Source organism: Solea solea, chromosome 4, assembly GCF_958295425.1.
Source record: "Solea solea chromosome 4, fSolSol10.1, whole genome shotgun sequence".
Lineage (NCBI taxonomy): Eukaryota > Metazoa > Chordata > Actinopteri > Pleuronectiformes > Soleidae > Solea > Solea solea.
The window spans coordinates 23,644,189-23,668,821 of NC_081137.1; the positions used below are offsets into that span (position 1 = coordinate 23,644,189).

The 24,633-nt window shown below is 42.8% G+C and overlaps 2 protein-coding genes across 2 annotated transcripts in view; one reads left to right on the forward strand and one right to left on the reverse strand.

The window, feature by feature from the left end:
• Window positions 1-364: 364 nt before the first annotated feature.
• faxdc2 (fatty acid hydroxylase domain containing 2) lies at window positions 365-8,856 on the forward strand. The gene is made up of 9 exons (XM_058627940.1): window positions 365-535; window positions 1,639-1,682; window positions 2,781-2,878; window positions 3,130-3,233; window positions 3,875-3,996; window positions 6,339-6,544; window positions 7,589-7,694; window positions 8,033-8,199; window positions 8,473-8,856. Exons 2-9 carry the CDS (start codon window positions 1,641-1,643, stop codon window positions 8,627-8,629), a joined length of 1,002 nt encoding a protein of 333 aa, XP_058483923.1. The 5' UTR covers window positions 365-535; window positions 1,639-1,640; the 3' UTR covers window positions 8,630-8,856.
• A 3,699-nt stretch (window positions 8,857-12,555) lies between these two features.
• The window catches only part of larp1 (La ribonucleoprotein 1, translational regulator), a 30,353-nt gene continuing 18,275 nt past the window's right edge, over window positions 12,556-24,633 (reverse strand). Inside the window, exons 6-22 of the mRNA XM_058627903.1 lie at window positions 22,693-22,843; window positions 21,224-21,358; window positions 20,674-20,826; window positions 19,634-19,796; window positions 19,062-19,206; window positions 18,774-18,948; window positions 18,465-18,646; window positions 17,190-17,291; window positions 16,773-17,099; window positions 15,802-15,925; window positions 15,505-15,710; window positions 15,295-15,401; window positions 14,737-14,894; window positions 14,454-14,598; window positions 13,952-14,061; window positions 13,723-13,850; window positions 12,556-12,852 (exon numbers count right to left, since the gene is read on the reverse strand). Coding sequence (XP_058483886.1) covers window positions 12,556-12,852; window positions 13,723-13,850; window positions 13,952-14,061; window positions 14,454-14,598; window positions 14,737-14,894; window positions 15,295-15,401; window positions 15,505-15,710; window positions 15,802-15,925; window positions 16,773-17,099; window positions 17,190-17,291; window positions 18,465-18,646; window positions 18,774-18,948; window positions 19,062-19,206; window positions 19,634-19,796; window positions 20,674-20,826; window positions 21,224-21,358; window positions 22,693-22,843 — 2,808 coding nt within the window. The remainder of the gene's footprint in view (window positions 12,853-13,722; window positions 13,851-13,951; window positions 14,062-14,453; window positions 14,599-14,736; window positions 14,895-15,294; window positions 15,402-15,504; window positions 15,711-15,801; window positions 15,926-16,772; window positions 17,100-17,189; window positions 17,292-18,464; window positions 18,647-18,773; window positions 18,949-19,061; window positions 19,207-19,633; window positions 19,797-20,673; window positions 20,827-21,223; window positions 21,359-22,692; window positions 22,844-24,633) is intronic.

The window sequence follows — 24,633 nt, forward strand, 5'->3', positions numbered from 1 at the left end:
TTTTACTTTAAGTTGAGTACATTTTCAGACCAGTACTTTTACTTGTACTTAAGTAAAATGTTATTAGAGTGATACTTTTACTTGAGTATAATATTTCAGTAACTCTTTCCATCTATGGATATTATGTTATAAACACACCTGCACTTACACTTACATAACATTCATGTACATTCTTAAATTCTCTTTCTTTTGCTGTCATGTGATTGGCTGCTGCTTGTGTTGACATGCAGTAGAACGGGTGTACCTAATAAAGTGGCCGTGGCTGAGCGGAGTTTCACTCCCTTCAGACTAAGCCATCGCTCTGAGACTCAACCTTCACCTGGATCCATGTGTCTGTGGCCAAGAGAGGAAAAACAGCACAACAAAAACCTGCGTCAGCTGACCCGCGCAGCAGCCAATCACAGAGCCGCGCACGGTTGTAAATAAAGGGCTGGTTTGAAAACGTCCAGCTGAGTCCACGGAGGAGACGACACGGAAGAAGAAGAAGAAGAAGAAGAAGAAGAAGAAGAGCACGGAGGAGACGAGAGTGTTGCCGGTGAGTGGCAGTGACTTTGTTTCCTTTAAAAGATCTTTAAAAACAACAGTGTGTGTGTGTGTGTGCGTGACGTTTCTTTGTCTCTTACGTCATCATTGTTACTTGTCTTCTTTAGTCATGTTGAATTCATTTGCATAAACACAACCATGGCACACGTGACTCGTTGTCGCAGCAATGACGATGATGTAGATTATTTTAGATTTTGCCCAAGCCAGTAATCATTTTAATCCATAAATGTCAGATGGATTACATGATGCTCAACAAGTGAGGCTGCAACAGTTAGTGATTTGGTTAAAAATCTATTATTAAATAACAGATTATAACAATATAACAACACATTCTATGGCATTTTTTTGACAAAATAAGCGACAGGTTTGAATCAGTCATGCAAATGTTATATTATATATTACTATTCAGCCATAAACAGTGTTTAAATAAAGTTATTTAACATAGTACAGTTAAAGAAAACAACTGTCATGTTTGCATATTTATAAATAATCTGAAATAATTGTGACTTAAATAAAAGATAAATGAAAATGTAACGAAGTTAACAAACACCAAGTGTACTGTACTGAATTTAGTCCATAATAAATCTGCTGATGGTGTTAGGGATTGTGTTTCTCTGTCTCAAATGTTCTGTTTTTATTCTTTATTTTTTAACTCTTAGAACGTATGAATGAAATAAAAGAATCCCTTCTTTCATCCATAATTAACACAGTAATATAAAGACTTCTGTAGTTGATGTAAACTCTTACAGAGACACACACAGCGTGGATGTGGGTCACGCGATTATGCCAAAAATGTCTGTGAGAAAGTGCTCACTGTAAAATTTGGATTATTACAGGATTACATTTAATCCTCTGGCTGTATTTTATTTTTCGCTCTCTCTCCGTGTAACTCAGCACTCTGATGATTCTCGTAGCAGTGACCGTGTTGTGTCACACAATGTTGTTGTTGTTCGTTGAAATATTCAAATTCATGGAGACAAAAGTCTGCACTCGTGTTCCATTTATTAACTTTTGAAGAATAAAAGCATCTTTTTGCTGAAATACATGAATAAGCTACAGATATTCATGTGTTAATGAAGTCATCTGTGTTCACAGACATGACAGGAGCTGCCGTGATGAAGAGCAACGGCAACCAACAGGTAAGAAAACCACTGAAGTCGTTATGTTACGTGTTGTATTATCGCCTTCTTCTTCTTCTTCTCAGCAGATGATGAAGATGAAGCACTTGTGTTGTGTGTTGTGTGTTATTTTCTCCTCAGCTGCCTCATTGAAACTGTGGCCTGTCACTTCATACATACAGTAGATACTGTGTCAGTTTCCTGTCTGACAACCTCTATTTAATACATTTTCTATAACATATTCATGTGCATGCACTAAATACATACAAATCCTCTTCAGATGCCGAAAAATGCCTTTAAACGGCTGCAGAGACAAACTGGCACCGGCTTCATAAAACTATGTTATTGCACACGTGTTTTTCCTCCAAATCCCAGATTGTTGATAATCTGCGTTAAAGTCGACAGAACGACTTCAGTCGCTCTTCATGCCTGTTGTTTAGAAACTCAGTGTGTAAATGTTGTTTTTGGCTTCAAAGAAAAGCCCAAAGTACAGCATGTCATATTTGAGACTGTTCCCAGCGTTGCCATGGCGATCTACTGCTGCTGCTGGGGCAAAGAAGGTCTGGTGAACAAATCCCTGGACTTAAATCCTGCTGAGGGAGCAGAGTCGTTTTACTGAACGCTCTGTGGGTTCATTTGTAGAAATAAAAACTCTCGATTGTCTGCAGCAGAAGACGGAGTTTATTCAAGATTCAAATAAACCTTATAATCATTGCACCGCAGTGCAGAAACAATAGAAATACGTGGCTTTCCCTGACAAACACACAACTGACCAAAGTTGGTGCAACTAAAAGTGCATTTAGTGAAGGAGTGTTTCAAATTCTGAACTGAAGGTCATCATAATAATAAATAATAATAATGATGTTATTTCAGTCTAAATACTCGGGTGTTGTAGAGCTATTGCAAGTGTTTAATGTAGATTTAAATGCTAATTATTATGGGATGTCTGCAACCACATGCACCCAAATGAAAACACCTCCCTGCTGTCGTCGTCTCACTGGTTTCACTGTTGTTGCAGAGAAATATTGACACTGTGAAAGGTTTTTGTTGGAAACCCTGATGATGTGGATGACACACACACACACACACACACACACACTGTTGTTTTCCTCTGCTCAGGAAAGTCCTACAGGACTCTGGGACTCTGTGAAGAAGGCGGTGTTTGTCATCGGATCTGGGATCTTTTTCTTGGCCGCCTTCGGCAACTCGTTGACGTGGTGAGTTTTCACTCTAACGTGCAACACGTGACAGATGTGAACAGTAAAACTAAATAGAAAAGACTGGGATTAAAACGAATAAGAAAACTAACATGAAACGCCATCATATGTAAGCGTGTGATGGACATGTCCAGACCTGTCAGACCAGGATAGGATGAACCTGTCAAACGTGACATGATGGATATTAATAGCCATAATAAAATGACTTTAATAAGTAAAGGTCATGTGAGTTAAGTGTCTGTGTCCTGCAGGCATCTCCAGAAGTTCTGGGGAGCATCCGGAGACTTCTGGCAGAACCAGTGGTCCAGGCTGTACGTGACCTTTGAAGGTCATGAAGCTGCTTTGTTTTACCTCGGTAAGAAACAGCTGGTTACTTTTTTACTTGACTCTTCTCTCATCTGATCTAAAAACAACAAAAAAAAGGGAGGAGGATCGTTATTGACTCAACAGTGAGATGTTTGTGAGGACAGGAACACGTCGTCGTGTTCACAGTCGTGCTCTTTGTTTGAAATGACATGACATGCACGATCTAAAACAGGCACAGAGTTATAGCGTGTGTGTGGTTTCACTGAAGCACCGCGTCGTGACCTCCGCTGGTGATTCACTGCTCTTTTACGATCACGTTGTTGTTGTCACACAAACTGACGTGACACAGACGTTATCTTTGTCTGATTATTATCTCTATTACGAGATAAGATGCTTGCCGTCCAATTATTATATTAGTGATTATGTAAAGGTAACACTGATAGTGAGCCTCTTTTGTGATTGCAGCTCCTACCTCGTAACCTTAACGTTGTTTTTTTTTGCCCTAAAATCACTGGATTTCAATCGTGAGGCTAATATTTGGCAGATTATACCTCGCCCAGTCCTCTGTACTTGTTGGAATACACTTAAAGGGCCAGTACAACTCATAAAATGTGCATTCCCACTTGCCACAAAGTGACTGCAGCTCCAAGTTTTTAATTTAACGTCAAAATCACCTTTCACTTCCAACAGGGACCATGTTGATGCCCACTCTGGTTTTCTGGATACCGAATGCTCTGCTGCTGTTTGTCGACGTCACCGGTAAACCCTCGTTCATCACTCGCTACCGCATCCAGATGGACAAGAATAACCCGGTGAGCTCCACACTCACGCACACTGTGTTACGTCTCATTATCACATGTCTGGAACCTGTAGATGTATGAAAACGTTTCTGGCTGCTGCATATACACTATGTGCTGCATGAATACAGACAGAGTGCGCTTGGTTGGTTTGTTGATGCTCCTGCTGCTGTGAACAAGAGCTGGTGTCACTGCATTTTCTGGGGATGACAGGAGAACATGTTGTTGTGAGAGGGTGAAAGTGTGGTTTACAGTAAGTGCCGTCATATGGTGCTTTTACATTATGCTATTATGCTAGTAACGCCTTAGTAACTACAGCATAAGTAACTCGTTCCCACGCCTTAGTAACTACGACATAAGTAACTAGTTTCCACGCCTTAGAAACTACAACATAAGTAACTCATTCCCACGCCTTAGTAACTACGACATAAGTAACTCGTTTCCATGCCTTAGAAACTACGACATAAGTAACTCGTTCCCACGCCTTAGAAACTACGACATAAGTAACTCGTTTCCACGCCTTAGTAACCACTACATAAGTAACTCGTTCCCACGCCTTAGAAACTACGACATAAGTAACTCGTTCCCACGCCTTAGAAACTATGACATAAGTAACTCATTCCCACGCCTTAGTAACTACGACATAAGTAACTCATTTCCACGCCTTAGAAACCACTACATAAGTAACTCGTTTCCACGCCTTAGTAACTACGACATAAGTAACTCATTTCCACGCCTTAGTAACTATGACATAAGTAACTCATTCCCACGCCTTAGAAACTACGACATAAGTAACTCATTCCCACGCCTTAGAAACTACGACATAAGTAACTCATTCCCACCCCTTAGTAACTACGACATAAGTATCTCGTTTCCACGCCTTAGAAACTACAACATAAGTAACTCGTTTCCACGCCTTAGAAACTACAAAATAAGTAACTCGTTTCCACGCCTTAGAAACTACAAAATAAGTAACTCGTTTCCACGCCTTAGAAACACCTATGTCACCAGAGAGTCTCCGTACAAACATACTAAATGTTCCACAGTGGACCTTTAAGGTCTTCTCTCTGTACCAATGAAATGACCATTTAACAGATGAACCTGTGACCAGAGAACTGCTGCTGCTGCTGCTGCTGTTGGTACTGCTGCTGCTGCTGCTGCTCACTGAACTATTTTCTCATAAAGTGTAGAGACAATTTGTGCTGCTGAGATCTGTGTGTTGATGGCACACGATGCTCCTGTAGTGAGTGAACTGTACTGTGTATAGATGGAGAAACAGGTGAAACAGGAAGGACATGATCTGTAGGATAAGAAACACTCCCTCCTTGACAACAGTCTTACATATTTTGAGATTAGGAGCGACGATGAGGTGATCCGGTTTGTCCTCATGTCCATCTGTCCAAAGTCCCTGCACTGTGTTTGATTAACAGACGCTGTCGGACGTTGCAGCGATAAAAGCCGACATTGCTGATAACAGCAGTCGGACATTACTCTGATTATCGATTACCTTTCAGAGATTATAGCCATGATCAGTGTCATAAAAGAAGCTTCCACTGGAGATCAAAGTCACTGCATTAAAGGTCCAGTTTGTGAAATTCTTAAAGTGTATTAATTATTGTTTTTCATGACTCCAAAATGAGCCTTTTATATTTGTATCAGGAGCTGGACCTCAGCCTATAATGGACAATATGACATAAGCTTCCATAACTTTGTCATTGGTGAAAACCTGAGCGTTACAGTAGATACGAGTCTCTACGGTCCATTACTCTGATGACAGGCACAGGAGTTCACTGGCCGACAGTAACCATGATCTGAAGTGTCGTATCGGCGTAAACAAAAACAGGATGAGCCGCCTTGTTGCAACAATGTCACTTATCAGTCACAATTTATCTCTGTTTGTTTGTTTGTTTGTTTGTTTGTTTGTTTGTTTATAGCATAACTCAAAAAGAAAATGATGGATTATGTAGATCTGACTGAGATCTACACTTTCCTTTTCCATAAAAAAGGAAAGCGTAGATCTCGGTCTAAATGTTTTCAGTCACGGCGTTCATTAAAGTTCTCATCCCTGCATTAGAATAAAAAGTAGTTCATATTTGAGTGATTCCTCGTGTGGTAAAACTTCATTAAAACGTTCATTTTGAACTGAATCAAAAAAAATATTATCCCAAATTAAATTGCAATAAGAAACGTTTATTTTCACTCAGATATTTCTGTCTTTATAACATGTAAACACACCTGTTGTTTTCACATATTTCATTTTTAAAATAAATAGTTAACAACACGAGACAAAGAAGTTAAATAAACTAATATGTTATTTTCTTCCTCTGGTCCTGGTCCTGGTCCTGGTCCTGGTTCAGGTGGACAGAGTGAAGCTGCGTCACGCTGTGAAGACCGTGATCCTGAACCAGCTGCTGATCTCAGGCCCGATGGTCGTGGCCGTTTATCACATCACCAGCTGGAGAGTGAACCCCTGCGGCCCCGAGCTGCCCACCTTCCACTGGGCTCTGATGGAGCTCGCTGTGTTCGCCCTCGTGGAGGAAATCATGTTCTACTACTCACACAGGTACAAAGAACACCTCACTGCCACCTACTGGTGAGGTGGCAGTATTTCAGCCTTATGTCAAAACTGGAGAGCAGAATTAAACTAAACAAAACATTCAAATCACGGTCACGTGAGTTTACACTGTGTTTCTCAGTTATATCAGGGTTTAGATCCCGTGTCGTTGCTCAGAGGCAGGGCAGGGGGTGGAGCCAATGACTTTTTGTGGTCAGAGGATTTGAATAAACGTAGAAAGAGTTCAAATGTAACCATCATGTAGCTGATATTATGGACATGTTCTAACATGAATTATATAATAATATAAGAGTCAAAGCATAAGAAAAATCTGCACGTCACAGATACTGAAACAGAACTTTAACTCTGTTACTTATTTAATCATTTAGTTAATTACAGGCAGCACATTTGAGTTTATGATTATGGGATGTGCTGTACAAACACAGTTAGTATCATGTTTAATTTTTACCTCGCAGAGCTTGTTTTCATTTGAATCTACGATGTAAATGAATGGAAAAATAAACATTAGATTAATCTTAATATACTGTAGAGACTAAGTCTTGTACTTACTGTCAGGTGTTTAAAGCTCGACCAGATTCCTCCTGAGTGTCTGAAATGATCTCAGCGACTTATTTTCCTTTCAGTGTCTGATTATTTTTCCAAGAAAGACAAATTAAAAGGAAACTTTAAACCCGAGCACAGGTTTGTCCATTTCAATCAGCAACACCTGAGTGAAATGACAGGTGACCTCAAATTATCCCAGCGTGACCCCAGCCTCAGGCAGAATATAAGACATGAAATACGACCCCCTAGTGGTTGGGAGGGGAAAATCTCACACATAAAAAACGAGACATGGCTTCAACACTGTCCTTGAAACTGTCTTTCCCAGGTTGTTTTTCTTGTTTTCAGATGAAGATGCAGAATACAAACCATGTGATGTAGATTTTCTGTTCACTAACGTTATTAATAATAATAATAATAATAATAATAATAACAATAATAATAATAATAATAATAATAATAAATAATATAATCCTCGTCCTCTCCTCTCAGGCTGTTCCATCACCCCAGCCTCTACAAGCATTACCACAAGCAGCACCACGAGTGGACCGCTCCGGTCGGAGTCGTGTGTATTTACGCTCATCCTCTGGAGCACGTGGTAATTCTTCACCATCGACATCTGACTCTCTCTCCTCTGCTTCTCTGGGTTTTTAGCGTTGCATATTGTATATTTATTTGGTGAAATGTGGTGAAAAGGTTTTTTTTCTCAATTAAACTTTCTTAAGTTGTTAATACTCCACTTTAACATGCAGTACATTGTAAATAACTGCCAGATATTGAAAGTTATTCTGGAAAAATGGGGAAAAACAGTCACAGGACATTTTCTGGGCCTGTTATGGTTAAAAACAGTCTAAAATAACAGGCAGACATTTTGAGGCTCAGTGTTAAAGGGTTAAGTCACAGATCTCCCTGACGATTGTCCGTCTCTGGTGTTAGCTCTCCAACATGCTGCCAGCCGTGGCCGGACCGGTCATCCTGGGCTCCCACTTATCCACCACGTCGCTCTGGTACTGCCTGGCTCTGGTCAGCACCACCATCTCCCACTGTGGTTATCACCTGCCCTTCCTGCCGTCCCCAGAGTTCCACGACTTCCACCACCTCAGGTGAGTCCAGACGTTTCTTTTATTTACCTAAATCTAAAATCTATACCTGTAAATAAATCAGACGATTAGTGGACGATGAAGTTGTGCTCCTCTTGCAATATGAGGTTAAGCATTTGTATACTTTCTGCTCCCGTAATGAAAAAGGTGATTATAAGTAGAAAATACATCATAAACATCAAAAACATTTCAACTTTTTTTTGCACAAAATGGCTTTGTCCTTCACTTCGCTCGTGTCCTCCTGTCCTCACGTCCTCCTGTCCTCCCCGCACCCAGGTTCAACCAGTGTTTCGGGGTCATGGGCGTCCTGGACCGACTTCACGGCACCGACAGCAAGTTCCGGGAGACAAAGCAGTACGAGCGCCACGTGCTGCTCACAGGCCTCACGCCGCTCAACGAGAGCATCCCCGATGTACCAAAGAAGGGCCAGTGATGTAAGCCTTGACCTCTGACCTCTGACCTCAGGCCCAGGCCTTGCCATAAGTTTTGGGAATATTTGACACGCGATCGGTGGACATGAAGCTCCCCAACAACCGATATGTAGATAGTTAGATGGATATTGAGGCGGTGAACGACAGCTCAGAATGTTTTAAATCATGATTTCTAATGATTTCTAATGATTTCTCATCCTCCTGTGATCTGGGAAGACTGATTCAGTCACATGATACTTAGTTAATGGTTGTGTCGCAGAGGTAGTTAATATAGTTTAGTTTAGTTTAAAAGAAGCCCATAATCTGACAGTGGTACAAGTATATAACAGTGTGGTAATAAGAAGAGAATATGATATTAATACCTTTGGTAATGAGTATAAATCCTGTTAAAATTCATCCTCCCTCATATACTACACACATTTTACACATTGTCAAGCTTTTACTTGGTGATTACTATAAAAAATAAGATGATAATCTCAAATCATCCGCTGTGGCGACGTCTAGGGAGAAGAAAAAGTGTCAAGTTTTACAAAAACAAAGGAAAAATAAGTTGGAATTGGTGTCATTTAATTATGGTTATCTTGTACAAATAGCTGTTTTTACTGTATAATGTGATTATTTACATTAATGTTTATTAAGATGAGAACCGTACAGGTAGAGAGAGAAGTCATGGAATGTAAGTTTAAATGAAAACATTCCAGAATCGAACGCTGTTGACGAATGACAGAAAAGTCATTTTAAATCATTTCAGTGTGAACAGACTTGTCATTTTTCCGTTTCAGAGAAATCGTACTTTTAAATGCTGTTTAATGTACGTATGATTTCTGTTTTACCTCATGTTTAATGACCACTCGCCCATTAAGCACCTGAATTATGTTCAGCTTTAACAGTCGTTTGTCAGAAGAAACAAATGTTAGAAAACTCATGTTTAACTTTTCTGTGCGATTGTGAAGAATGTTTGTACTAAATTACTTAATAATAATAAAGAAAATAGAAAAAAGGACAAAAATGGTTTACAGTGATTACACACACACACACACACACACACGTGAATAAAGAGTCGTCAGTCGTCATTGTTGAGGTTTTTTTGTCCGTTTTGTGGTTTTTTTTCTTTATTAAAGGAAAAGCATAATTACTACAAATTACAAATAACACTAATAGCGAATCACATCAGCCTACAAAGCAGATATTATGAATATTAAATGATATTATACAGGATCTCATTCAAGTATTTTACATTTTTCCTTTTTATATATTTTTTTGTTTGTTCTTTTCTCCTCGTTTTCCTCTTTTTTTCCCTCGCCGCGGCAAAGCCTAAGATATTTATCGTGACGTAAATGAACGACGGTGATGCTTCGTCACTTCTTATTCATATGGCTTTTATGGAATTTTGTCCTTTTTTTTTTTAATCTTCTCTTTTAATCCCAGTCTCCAGACGTCCGAACCAAAGCCTCGCTCCTCGTACTTTCTCTCCTTCTCTTCATTCCTCTCCTCCGTCGTTCATCCCTCACGTCCGTGTAGTTTCTGCTTTTCTGAATATTGTTTTTTTTAAACCGTAAAAACTCAACGCATCGTCAACTGTAGGCTTCTGAAAACTGATCCCCAAAATCTCCCTGACGTTAAACCAACAACAAGACACTGACGGGGGGGAAATAAAGTAAGTACAGCTTTGCTTTACTTTGCTTTACTTTGCTTTTTCATCTTTTTTGCAGAGGAGTTTTTTTCTTTTTAGGAGAAACACTGACTGTGACGTCCACCTCTGCTCTGCTCACTGGGAAATTAACCAACAGACTGAAAACAATGAATTGAACGCATTTGAACACTGGTGCGTCGATAATTAAAGACTCACTCCGTCAAGCAGCAGTCGTGGGAGGGAGAAAACCATGTGTGTTAAGACTAGAGCCAGAACTTGTCTTTTAAATCTCTTTAAATCAACTTTGTTCCTCTTTAAATCACAGTTGTGTTGTTGGCCGCTGTTATATTGGTAAAAAATTAACTCAATTTCAACATGAAAAACTATAAACAATCTTCTTTCCCTTTAGTGATGTTCCCATGTTTGTAACAGCCCCGACACAACAAGCTCTCCATCTTCATCACGACAACAACAGCAGCAACGCTAGAAACACTGCAAATTGAAATTAAAAAGCATTAAAAGATAATTATGAGACCATTTTTTTAAAAAAAAAAAGAAAAAAGAAAGAAAAAGTTAGAGGACATAAACGTGTGTAAGGCAAATATTTATCATCTGCTCTAACAAAAGAATAAAACGAGGAGCAGGGAGCGGTCGTCGTCTTCTCTTCGTCTGTCGAGATTCACATTTACATGAAAGGAGGAAGGAAAATGTTTGATATAATCAATACTTGAGTTGGAGAACGATGGAACGATGGAACGATGGAACGATCCACGCCGACCGAAGGAAGAGTGACGAGCGTGAGCGGGAGAATCCAAAACACGGGGAGCGGCGATGATGCGTTTAAGTCTTTGCTCATGGCTGCTACATCTGTACCTGCGTCAGCACTCATGCCGGAACTGACGCGTGTGTTAAGCTCCTCCCCCGCCGTGCTTCGACCGAGCAAACAAACGGCGAAGAGGTCGTGAGGTGTGAAATGTTTGAACCTCGTCAGCGTCTCCATCCACGGGGGGAAAATCAAAAAAAAACATCGCCACCACCGTTTTTGTTTCTTCAAGTAATCCAGATTATTAGATGATTCCAGTCCTGTAGTGTCACTGATGGATGGATGGATGGATGGATGCGAGTGAAGTGGATGGATTCACGGATGGATGCAGCTCGTCTGACAGCGAGGCGGAGTTGGGACAGAGCTTAAGTTAGGAAGCACAGAGAGGGAGGGAGGGGGGGAGGGGGAAGGGGGCGGCGACACAAACTTCGACCTGATTCACGTGTTTTAGCACAAACACACAGGAAGGATTCTTGGATTTGTAACAGACCATAATATTATGACACTTGGAAGACACCTGAGAAACGGTGACGGAGGAAAGGAGCGAGGGCGAGAGGTGGAGGACAGCGCCACTTGGTGGCATCTGCTGGAAACGCAATTAGGGGCGATTTCACTGCTGTACAATCAACAATGTGGTGACGGGCGGGCGGAGGGCGGGGCAGAGGGCGGGGCAAAGTCTGAAGCAGTAAAACCATTAAAATAAGGCAACTTTCAATGATCGTGTCCACACTGAGGGAACAGAACAAGTCTTTTTCTCGCTGTGGTTTATCATTTGGCTCTGTAATGTTTCTGCCCCTCAGTGTTTCGGCCGTAAAGTAAATCAAATCTCTCCGACAGCACTCGACGGCACTCGACGGCGGCTGTGGTGTGTGTGTGTGTGTGTGTGTGTGGATGAAAATGTCAGCACTCGGGTTCTAACCACTTTGGTCCAGTTGGAGGTCGGGGAGCAGCGCCGCCTCCTCCCCGGCGGCCACCAGTGAGAACTGCTCAGTTCAGACGCTCAGTCAAAGTTTCCAAAGTTTCCAAAGTTTCCAAAGCCACCACATGCCGAAGAAATAATAATAATATTAATAATGATAATGATCATTAATCTGAGATCTGGGCAAGAAATCAATTATCCTTTAGCCAGCGTGACAGTGTTGATCAAAGAGGAGGAGGAGCAGGGGGCGGGGTCCAGTGGTGGAGGAGGGGTCCACGTGAATTAAAAAGAAATGAAAAAATAAAAATAAATCCAGGATCGTTGCTAAAGCTTGATATCTCAAATTCTCAAAAAGAATTTTTGTTCTAACAAATAAACAAAAAAAAGTTTCTCAATTTAAAATAAAAAATAAAAAATTGTTGGGGAAAAAAAAAAATCTCAAGCTTGAGTTAAGAGCTGGACACGCCCCCCTCCCCCTCCTCCCTCCCTCCCCCCCCAGGTTGTTGTGGTTGAGTTGATCCATGCAGAGCCGCTGAGTTTGGAGAGAGAGACTTTACTTCAGCGTCTTGGCGTCAGGCGCAGGAGCCGCAGTCGCAGGAGCCGCAGTCGCAGGAGCCGCAGTCGCAGGAGCCGCAGTCGCAGGAGCCGCAGTCGCAGGAGCCGCAGCCGCGCTCGCTGTTTTCTGGCTGGCGAGTTTGGCGGCGGCAGCAGCGGCGTGACTGTACGCTGCCGCGGGGGCGGGGCCTGAGCCGGCCTGGCTGTGGGGGCGACTGGAAGGCTGCGAGAGATGACGACGCCGACCGTCCCCGCTGGACGAGTGTCTTCTGCGGCCGCCTTCCTCCATGGGGGGCTACGAGCAGAGACAAGAGACACGTTTAAATGTGTCCAGATGTACGACACTGGGATCCACACAGTTACTTATGCCCCTAAACTTTGGAACACACTACCCTTACATATCAGGGAAGACTTAAAACTTAACTTAAAAAGTTTATTTTAAAGTGAATACAGGATTTTAACCTCGTAACTAGAGCGTTTTCCTGTTTTATTACACGCTGTGTTGTATTTTACTGTTTTATTTCAAACAGTGTTTTAACCTCTTGACTCTAGGCCTTTTTCCTATTTTATTATTACACCCTTTGGCGTGTTTCATTTCAAAGTTAAAACCGGCTTTTAACCTTTACCTTCCACCCCGTGTTGTTTTGTATTTGCATCTCTTTCCTTTTGAAATTCTATATTCCTTTTATTGTGAAGCACTTTGAGCTGCAATCCCTGTATATACAAAAAGTATATTATTGCTATTATAATAATTACAGAGTAGTATAATAAAAACATATGCTGTTTCTGTTGAAGAGTGTGTGCTAGTTATTTAAACTGTGTGTGTGTGTGTGTGGCAGGCAAAAATGATCGTGTTCCTCACTCGATCATTTTATTAAACATGGTCTCGACCATTAGTTTCAGCTCTTTTTCAACAACACACGATCTAAGGTTTGTAAATTATATTCACATGTGGAAGAAAATAAGTGATTTATTCAGAGCAAAAGTGATTTCCAGTACAAATGAAATGCACAGTGAAATCAAAGCTTACAGGGCGTCGATATAAAAATGGGTGCAGTATTTTCTTTTTTGCATCTTCTCGTCTATTTTGACATGAATCTCAAAGCAGTTAGATGACAGATTTCCAAGTTCCTTGAGATAAGATCTGCTGTGATTTGGTACTCACGTCGATCCTGAAATCTTCCAGTCGCTTGAACTTGCTCAAACATCCCTGCAGCTTGGCGTCGATCTCCAAGTTCTTGGCTTTGGAATATTTAAGGAAAGCCCAGAACTTCTCCAGTCCATAAAGCTGGCCTGTGAACGGGACCCAGAGAGACGCCGTTATCATCGTCATCATCATCATCATGTAGCAGAGTTCCTCAATGATTCATATTATATTATCTGTGCAAACTCACCAGCTTCATAGTCTTTCATCGTTTCCTCCTGGAAATCCTTGAAGATGTCTGGCCTGAACTTCCTCTCCAGACCGTAGCTGTAGTACCTGAAGAGACACTCCAGACCGTACCTGCAACACACACACACACACACACAAATTATATAACATATACTTGTATAGTGTTTGAAAAATGAAAACAAACCCATCTACCTCCTAAACTGAGTTGCACAATATTTGTGCAGGCACACACATTGCACAAAAAAGATTTGCACTTATATCTGAGAACACATTTAAAAGCAAGCTTCTTTTTTTTTTTTAACAATAGTTTTCCAGCTGCTGTCGACTGATTCGTCTTTGTGTTTTCTGTTCCTGCTCTGATTGTAGCCATAGTTTTGATAAGTGTTAGGGAGGAAGCAAGTATAATGACAATAAAGAAATTCTGATTCTGATTAAAGAAAGAACCACCAACAAACAGACAACCAGTGGTCAGTGGTGGAATATGAAGAGAGCAAGTGTCTCACCTGTATCCTTCTTTCCCGTCCTCGACCACCAGCTGTCGGAACTCCTCGTACATCTTCCTGTTGAAATGATCGCGCAGGAAAAACGACCAGAAACGGAAGAGCGTGTTCATCTCCTGGGACTGACCGATTCCCAGACGCTTTCGCTCTGTGACACAAGTTTAAAGTGGACACAGATCATTAAAATATACTGTATGTGCATAACAAGAAACAAGGCATTTGAAGACGGAATAAAGCGAAATAAACTGAAGCAGAAGCTGAAAGAACGATGAAAACACGTTCTTACCGTTTAGGCAGCGCCGGCGATACTTGTGGTAAACGTGTTGCGTGAAGCCGTTCTCTTTGAGCAGCTCGTGTGACGGGTGCTGGAACTTAGGCAGCGACTGAGGCGTACAGCCAATGTTCCCCAGGGCAGGGGTTCCTTCTGACGGGCTGGCGTTGGAGCTGAGAGGGAGAGGAGTAGGGGGAAGGGGGAGGAGGAGGAGGAACCACAGGAAAGTGTGAGAAAGTCAACATTCACATAAGATCATCACTGAAACGATTAATTGATTCATCGGTTTGAAGCTTTTTTTCATGATTAAAACAAGATTTTTCGATTGTTTAAGCTTCTTAAATGTGAGAATTTTCTTCACTTCTTTGCTCTGAATAACAAAGAAATCATTAAAAGTGAATCATTTTGGTTTGTGGACAAAACAAGACATTTGAGAACATCATCATTTCCAGGTTTGATCAACATTTTTAAAGGTTTTCTGAGATTTTATGGACCAAACGATTAATCGAGAAGATCATCGACAGATTAATTGATTAATCGAATAATCGTTAGTTAGACTTATGTGACTCTCACCTGACAGAGGCAGTACGTGACCGATGCTCTCTGGAGTCCATCACCCAGCCCACGTGGCACTCCATGGGTGGATTGGAGCTGTGCCGGGTCTTCCTCTTCCTGGGTGTCTGAAAAAAAAAAAAAAAAAAAAAACCCACGAGCAAATCAAGTTAAATATCAAGACTGTGTCGAAAAGTTTGTTGGATGGTTAAAAAAAAAGAGAAATCTTACTTTGGCGTCGACGGGCCGACTCTCCTTCACCACGGGGTAGAAGCGCGGCGTCATGGTGGGGTCCTTGCGGTGAGGCGTGCGAGGTGTGCGGGGCGTGCGGGCACTGCGGTAGTTGGGCGAGTCAGGCACAGTCGTCGGGAGAGAGCGAGCTATCGAGGACGGCTCCGGGGCGCCGAAGAGTTTGTTTGCCAGAGCGTCTGTGGGGACTGAGGACGAGAGAGCACGGTCGTTAACGCTTGTTTCGTCCTCTTTCGTCTCCGCTGTGATTCAGTCACGCGTGTGTTTCTGTGTTCTTACTCTGCTGGGGTCGCGGTGGAGCAGGTGGGACTTCCTGGTTGGGGTCAACTGGGGGCTCAGGGGTCAGGCAGTCAAACTCTTCCCGGGTGATCAGGTGGACCTTCTTGAAGTTCTCCACCTCTTGCTGTAAATGATAAGAGGATCTGGGGTTAATGCCACGAGGGAGAGAAAACACCCTCTGACAGAACACGTGGACTTTCATCCTTTTCAAACCCGTCAGACAGTTTTAAAGAAAGCAAAAGGAGTTTGAATCGTCACTGAAAACAAAAGTAGACGTTAAAGAAAACAGACCTCATCTGCAGCAGCCGGGAAACCGAGACGCAGCAGCAAAACACGGCCGCCAAAAACACTTGTTTCACCTTCATGTTTGACGTCTGTCAGTGTTCTGACGCCGGCTCACTGAGCTGCAGACTCACGTCCACACTAACCCTGAATTTTCTACCTCCTCATAACAAAAGAGCGACTGCCCTTTCTGCAACTACAGCTCGTTTAAAAAATAACCACAAACAGAACAAGCCCAGCGTGTCTCTCTCACACACACACACACACACTTGCCCTTTCATTCCACCAAGCATCCTCTGATCTTGGAGCGTCCATCCTCGTCTTCTGTCCCGCAGCACCGTCACCTCGTCCCCTCGGGCCGAGGCCTTGAGAGTGAGCGGCTTTATCTGGAAACAACTGTTCTACGCGATACTGGATCTGTGCAGGCGACCGTGTGAGAGTTGGACAATGCTACAAAAGGTGCAGCGGTGACAACACAAACAAAGCACATCTAAAACAACAACACCGCTTCTGTTCTGTGTGGACTTTCCATGTCCAGAAAAAGCTCTGGCTGAGGGAAGAGTAAATGCCAAAATGATGGAGCTGAAACCTGGAAGCCGTCAGAACACAGTCTCACACAGTCTCACACTCTCCGGTGAAGTCTCATCCAAAATAACAAACGCACACAAACAAGCTCTCCGTCCCGTTACCTTGATGGTGGCGTACTCGGGCTCGTACGTGTCGTCCCACAGGTCCTGCTCGTAGTAGAAGAGCCCGTCGTTGATCACCTTCACCAGCTCGCTGCTCAGCTTGGAGCGTGACGTGTGGTGGCCGGTGCGGTCGCCGCCGGGATGCTTCCGCAGGTACGGCGGCGTCTGTGTGACGATCAGGATCTTGTTGACGTCGTGGTCGTCGATCTCGCCGTCCGTGTCCTCGTCCGACCAGTCGGTGAACGTGTTGCGCCGCCCGTCGATCTGCTCCATCTCCTCGTCGAACATGAAGTCCAGCTCCTCCGGTTCGTCCTGCTCGGCTCCGTCCTGGTTCCAAAAGAAGACAATCCCAAAGTTACCTCTAATAACATTGATGATTTTCATCTGAAGTCCAGACTTTGGGTCTTGAGAACCCACCTTGTTTCCTGGAGTAGCAGGAGCGGGTGTGGAGCCAGGCTGTTGCACCGGGGAGCGACTCGACTCGTCCTTTTCCTTCTGCTGCTGCTGCAACGAGGGGGCCTACGTCAGTCAATCAACACCGAGCAACGGGAGAGGGGAGCGGGGAGCGGGGAGCAGGAGGTGATGGATGAGGGGGAGAGATGTGGAGAGATGAAAAACCAAAAATAAAAAGATGGAGAACTGATTTCTTTCTTTCTTTTGCGACAAAAAAAATGATATAATTAAGTCAAACACAAAAAACAAAATGGTGGTTATAAATCAAAGATGCTGCACATGAAAGAAGACGAAATGCTTTAATGCTTTAATGCTGAGATCAGAGAAGTTAAAATGTTCTCCAGTGATGTTTCGTCAGAGAAGAGACATGAAGATCTCATCACTTCTACAGCACGGCTGCGTCATACTGTATTTATGTACATTTCCTATAGAGTGTAGGGATGTCCCGATATCAAAACCTAGTATCTACCGATACCGATATTATTCCGATAGTCATTTTAGATCATTTATGAACTTTGAAGCTGTGAACAACACATTTGTGCCGAGTCATTTCAAAGATACAATTCTCTAATGGTGTCACAAATATTGTTCTCCCCAAAAGAAGAAAATAAACAGCCCAAACATGACTCAGCTAAAATGCTTTTGTTGATTTTTTTTTTTTTTCACATGTTTACAGTCAATAATGAAGCATGTGATGCGATATAAAGGATTTTTGGACGTATCGGATTCTACATTTTTATCTGTCCGATATCTTATCCAGTGACTTTGACCAGTACTGGACAGATACTGATTTCCATCCCTAATAGAGTGTGAGTGTCGGCTGCGAGGCTCTCGTCAGCATTATTGGCGGTTTAAAGTTTACTTTGTGTTTTGCATCCATTTCTGTGTGGGTGTGGCTTCAGGTGGTATTTAAACTAAAATAAATAAATTCAACCTGTGAGCAATGACTGAATCTGCCTTTAGGACCAGAGTTGAATTATTATTATTATTATTATCATCATTATTTTGTTGAACGTCTGCTATTTTCACTATTTGTGAAAATGTAATAACAGCTTAAATTGACCACACCTATTCTGTTACTTTTAGATTATTATTATTATTATTATTTACAGTATGAATTGATACACAAAGAGCAACAAAAAGCTTGAACCAGTAAATGTCTAACAGTTTTTCTTGATGACGACCTTTAAACACGTCAGTTAATGACTTCTTTGGATTGACACCAACATAGAATTTCACCTTCTCTGTGCTGACCTTGGGTCTGGCGGGGGACGGCCTGGGCCTCTTCTTGACCTCGATCCAGGACTCGGAGTCGAGGTCAGGGAGGCTGGCTGAGAGGCCCTTGGGCATGGTCTTAAGGTTAGAGGTGTCTGCTTCAGTCTTGGTTTTTTGCTTCAACGGTGTGGACGCCCGCGGGGAACCTGCACCGAGCACAGCATCGCAGAGATTTATTTCATTATTACCGCTCCAAACAATAAAATACCAGTAAAGACTTGTCATGCAGGGTTTGCTGGGTCTTAAAAATAATAAAACTACATCAACACTCACCGCTGGAGTCCTCGGGCATTTGTCTCGGGACAAACTCGGGGCAGTTTATGAGCTGGGAGAAGTCGGTGTGGGTCTGGTTCGGCATATTCAGGCCCGGAAGAGGCCACTTGTCAGGATCCACCTTCCGACGGATCTTCATGTCGATTATCTCCACTTCCTTACTGTCCTTCACAGCCTGACGGGAGAGATGATGGGAGGGGCATAAAAGGGTCAAAAACCACATCATCATCATCATCCTCCTCCTCCTCCTCCTCCTCCTCATCCTCTCGGGTAAAGAGCCGTGCTCACCTCCAGAATGGTGTTGACGTCGGTGGTGAGAGCCTGAACTCTGTGGAAGCTGGCGATGAGTGCGATGGGCAGGAATCCCTCCTCATCCATCTTTCTCCGAAGGAAGAAGTCCCGCTCCAGGTTTTCCAGGCTGAAGTAGTACTCGCTACAGGGAGGAGGTGAATGAGGACACACACGGTCATCATTACAGAGCTCAAACTGGACAAGACTGACACGCAACACACTGTGACACAAGGACAAGGAAATGGACGCTCTATTTTAACAGCTCAGAGGGGAAAAGACGACAGAAAAACCACATTACAGACGGCATGACAAACAGAAGTCATTCTGAGACGGATTATATCTGCCGGGCAGGTTCTGATTACAGTGACATCTGTCAGCAAGATGACTCAAAGTCTACTCTGAGGAAGAAGCCACTGATAAAAAAGGAGTGGACAGAGGAATGTTAGTGGAGGTATGAGTTATGAAAGAGCGTCCAAGAACAAGCCACAGATCAAAAACAGAAGCTAGGAAAGATTCTTCACACACATTTCTACTGAAGGACACGGTTAAACCCTCGTCACACGACTCACATTTGCCTCTTGATGTAGTCCTTCAGCAGGTCCTGGTCCACGGCGTAAACGTCGTTGCTGCTCATGTTGTCGTAGTAGTAGGTCACAGAATTACCGAACTTCTGGCCGTAGGGTCCGTCTTTCATATCGTACGACTTGTAGCCGTAGTGAAAGTCATAGTGGCCTGGACAGAAGAGGACAGAAGAGGACAGGAGAGGACAAGAGAGACACAGTCCATTAAATTGTCTTTCTTTCGTAATGTTTCCTCAAATTGTCGTATTAACATTTTGAACATGGGCAGTAATGTAAACACACAAAGGGACAATGGTCACCTGCTAACTACTAACCGACCATCGCTTCAGTGCTGCTCAAAGTAAACAATGCGTCCTTGTCAAAGACATGCTTACTTGTTCTTTTCTCGCCTTATTTTCTCACACTTTTCTTACCTCTTGCACCATTTTAAAAAGGTGCCAAGTATTTTCTACCTCGGTCTGGGGGGGGGAGGAGGAGGAGGGGGAGACTCAAAACAAAGTGTGTGTGTGTGTGTGTGTGTGTGTGAGAGAGAGAGAGAGAAAGCTGCCAGAACCAACAGGAATCCTATTTCTTGTGTTAAATGCAATGTCTTTTTCGTCATTTACACATTTCCTGGTCATTTCTTCTCTTGTGCCAGACTGGACAGACACTATTTTGTTGAGAACAGCCTGGTTCTGTTGGAATAAGTGAAGATTTGTTTCATTTATTAAGTAATGAGCTTGGTTTCTCCTTTATAGTTTCCTTTAACAGCAAAACAAATAAAATGAGGGTATTATCTCCTCAAATGATCACACTGACATTTATCATTATCTAAAGGTTGTTTGTGGCTGCGCTTCGATGCCGAGATCAGAGATATAAAAAATGTTCTCCAGTGATGTTTAGTCAGAGAAGAGACATGAGGATCTCATCACGTCTACAGGCTCTGAGTGTCTTGTTAGCATTATTCTGTGATGCCACTATTGTGTGAGAAATACACTTTCTGAGTGTTCCCGTGTGTGTGGCTCCAGGTGGTGAGAACATGAACCTACCTCTGCCGGCGCCTCTGCCTCGTCCACGTCCTCTTCCTCGTCCACGTCCGCGTCCCCTGAAACCTCCGCGGAACGGCGCTCCCTCGCTCTTCACGCTGGACACTTCGTCGTGATCGTCGCGCCACTCCCGCTCGTATTTCTGACTGTGCCAGTCTGCGGCGAGAGAAGCAACTTACACGTCATATTTCTGCACGATCACCAACACTCAAGTCACAGATCAAAGCCAAGAGACAAAGAAATCACTCTGGGAACTCTTTGTGACCGCAGAACAAACATCACAGTTTCTATTTAAGAAGAGCGGACGGAACAAAGTCAAGTCAGTCTGTGATGTTTCTATGAAACCATGTATATTTAGAAGGTTTTAAAGCAGAAGCAACAAATTAGAACACAGCACAGTCGTCGTGCTGAGTCAGTCATTCAGACACAGCGTGGAATAAAATCCTGCAACCAAAAAGCAGCAGCTGATATAGCTTTGGTTATTTATGTTGCTTCCCTGACGTCACAGTCAGATTAAATAATCTGTAACACGGCACAATGAGAGCACACGCACCTCTCAGGTCGTTCCTGGCGTTAGGAGGGAGGCGGGGGTTGTCGTTCTGTCGGCTGTTGTTCCTGGAGGCCGATCGCTCTCGTGGACCCTCCGACTTCACCTCGATCATCAGAGGAACCCACTTCTGCTTGTTTCCTGTTTGGAATGTAACAAGAACAGCGACACGCATGAGACGGGTGGACGGATACGTTATTAATCCTACAGAGTACAGAGATAACTAGAGCTGCAAATAAATAATTATTTTCTCAAGTAATCGAGAAAATATTCACAGTTAAGAAGCTGAAACTGGCTTTAAACATGCTCCTTTAAAGGATGTTAGCGTGTTAAAGCTGCTCCTTTAAACCTGAGTCAGCAGCACTACCTGTTCTGACCACCAGGCTGCATCAGTGACCTGATGTCAGCAGTGTCAACGTGATTATTGTGTGATTATTACAAGAAACACAGACAGAAAAAAGATCCTCCCTGTAGAGGTAGAAAAAACTTACTATTTTATATTATATTAAGAATTTGGACGACTTGTTTGCATCAATGCTGAGATCAGAGTTGTGAAAACTCTCTTCATTGTTCTTTAGTCAGAGAAGAGACATGAAGTTCTCATCACGTCTACAGCAAGTCTGCGTCTTTCCTCATGTGTTTCAGTGTGTGTGTGTGTGTGTACAGCAGAGCACTGTGGAGCTCTGTCAGTGTGTGAAAAACATTTCTTTAAAACACTTAAGGGAACTAAAAACAACGGCCTGAGGAAACACACACACACTTGTGAGGACATTATACTGACTCGCACTCATTTCCTGGAGACTTACTCTAACCTTAGCTGTAAATACTAATATAACTCTAACTTCATCCTAACCACATTAAAACGTTATCATTTACATAAGGGCTTGTTTTTTTTGTCCTCAGAAAGAAGACACGTCTCCATAACCACACACACACACACACACACACACACACACACACACACACGCGGTGAGACATTGCAAATGCTTTTCAATGCCAGCATTGTCTCAGGTAATAAAAAAAGAGCGTGAAGACCACCAGAGAAACAAAGCCAGCATTGGTCACTGAGGGTAACCATGTTGTGAAGGTCAGAAAACACTCGCTGCCTGTGTTTGGCTGGAACTCTTTAAAAAGCTCTGATTGCTGCCAAATCTGAAACAAACCATCACAAAGTGCTGCTCCCTCCCCACGAACCCTCCCCCGTCCGCAGCGACCAACTCCGGCCTGCGATTACTCGGGTTGTTCTGAGACAACGGACACATTTCTTACATTTACAGCACTGTGTACTCGGGTGTAATTTCATTTAAACCGTCAGTACACATCGTCTGTGCATTATTTTTAATATCTATGTGTGCAAGCATGTACATATGTACTGCTATTTCATTGTGTTTGTGTAGTTTTATTGCATGTTTACGTATTTATTATCTCAGGACTAGGGTTAACCCTAACCCTTCAAAGTGTACAGTGAGATTCACCTTTTTTCTTCGGGCCGTTCTTCTGGGAGTCGTCGTCGCCATTCTTCTCCTCTCCAGAGTCGTCAGACTTGGCCTTCAGGTTCTCCTTGCTCTCCTCGTTGCTCTCCCTCTTCTCCTTTGACTCCTTCTTGGCCGTCGTCCTCTTGGGGACCTGGAGAAACAAAAACAGGACCACGATTTAAGGAAAGAGCCCGGGGCAAACCGTCAGGTGCAGAGGAAATGGAAAACAAGGATCAGACACAAATGGACACACTGGAGAAATACGATATCATAACAGTTATTGTCTAACCAATGTTCAAAGTTCTTTGGATTCCTCAGTGCGTGTCACAATGGTGGACGTGGGTCTGTGGCACTGAACTCGAGACTCTCAGGGTCCAACAGGTGCTCTTTACTTTTAGCTTTCACACAACCTGAGACTTGCTGACCTTTCACATGTGACACGTGGCTCGAGCCTCAGTAGCAGAGTTTATTATCAGGTATTTTGACACTCGCCTTATTCAATTAAAAACTAAGTACTTGCAGATCATCACCGATCAACACAGCTGACCATTTTACATTATTTCAAGAGTTTTGACATCGCTGATGTGAAGTTTTGCATCAATGCTGAGATCAGAGTTGTGAAAATTCTCTTCATTGGTGTTTAGTCAGAGAAGAGACATGAAGTTCTCATCACGTCTACAGCACGTCTGCTTTTGGAACAGGGACGACACGATGACTTGATTTCACAACGAATCGTGGTATTAAACGCTTCAGTATATTAGTGTTTATTAGCCAATGAACGCTTTGTTACGATCAGACAGGCGTCTCTTTACTCCTGCTAACCTGGAAATGTAACTTGTTTTGTCTGCAGCTCTGTTCAGACCTGGTATCAACATCTGTCCTCAGTGATCCAGTTCCAGCCTTAAGTACCAACGATCACACCCGGCATTAAAAATCAGTCGCGGTGCATCTTTGTCAGAGAGACACTGATGTCATGTCTGTTTGGTGAAGGGCAAAATGATGCTTTTAACGAGTCTGATGACAACTCTGTGTGTCTGTGCAATTAACAGAGAGAAAATCCACCTCTGAATGTGTTTTCTTTGTACTCTGACCGGAGGATACACTGAGGACACATTTAAATACGTACTTGGTGCCGTCTTTTAAGTGATGGGATAACTTTTTAAGCCAGATCTGAATGGGGTAGAATATCAATTGTAAATATGGTGTTTTGTGGCGTCTGGTTACAGTCATGTCACAACATCAAATACTGGATAACACCCAATATTTAAAATGACTGAGGATTTGAGTGGTTAAGTGACAGGTCATTGTTCTTACTGGTGCCTTGGAAGTACATTTTTGGAAATGATACACTCATAGTTAATCCACTAACTCCAGTTTATAACCAGCACTCATTAAAAAAAAAATGTGAAGCATTTCAAATCTGCAATGCAAAGTGTGAATTAAATAAATCAAACAAGCAGATAATTATGACATATAGTGTAACATAACACAACCTCTTAAGTTGTGGAATAAACACCAGCAGAGTTATGACCAGGTGGGTTCTTATGTTGACGTTGTAAACACCACCTCCTCCACAATAAAGGCTTTTCTACGTGGTTTTTGAGCTCACTAATCCAGGGTTCTCCGGCCAAGCCCAGACACACAAGGAGTAACGGACACGGGCAATTCACCACATGTGGCGTAGCCTATCTCTGCTCACACAGCTGATATCTAAGTTTATTCAAATCAAACAGAGTACAGCCACTGCAGCTCAGCTATCAGCTGTGCACATATCTGCAAACCCTGATACTCCCACACGAGGTTTGTTAAAGGAGTTTATCTTCAGTCCCGCGAGTGACTGGGAGGTTTATACCACACGTTTATTTCCCAAAAACCATTCAGCACACGCACACCTCGTCATGCTCAGCACTCAGGGTGTCGCAGGGTTGACGGATGTAACCA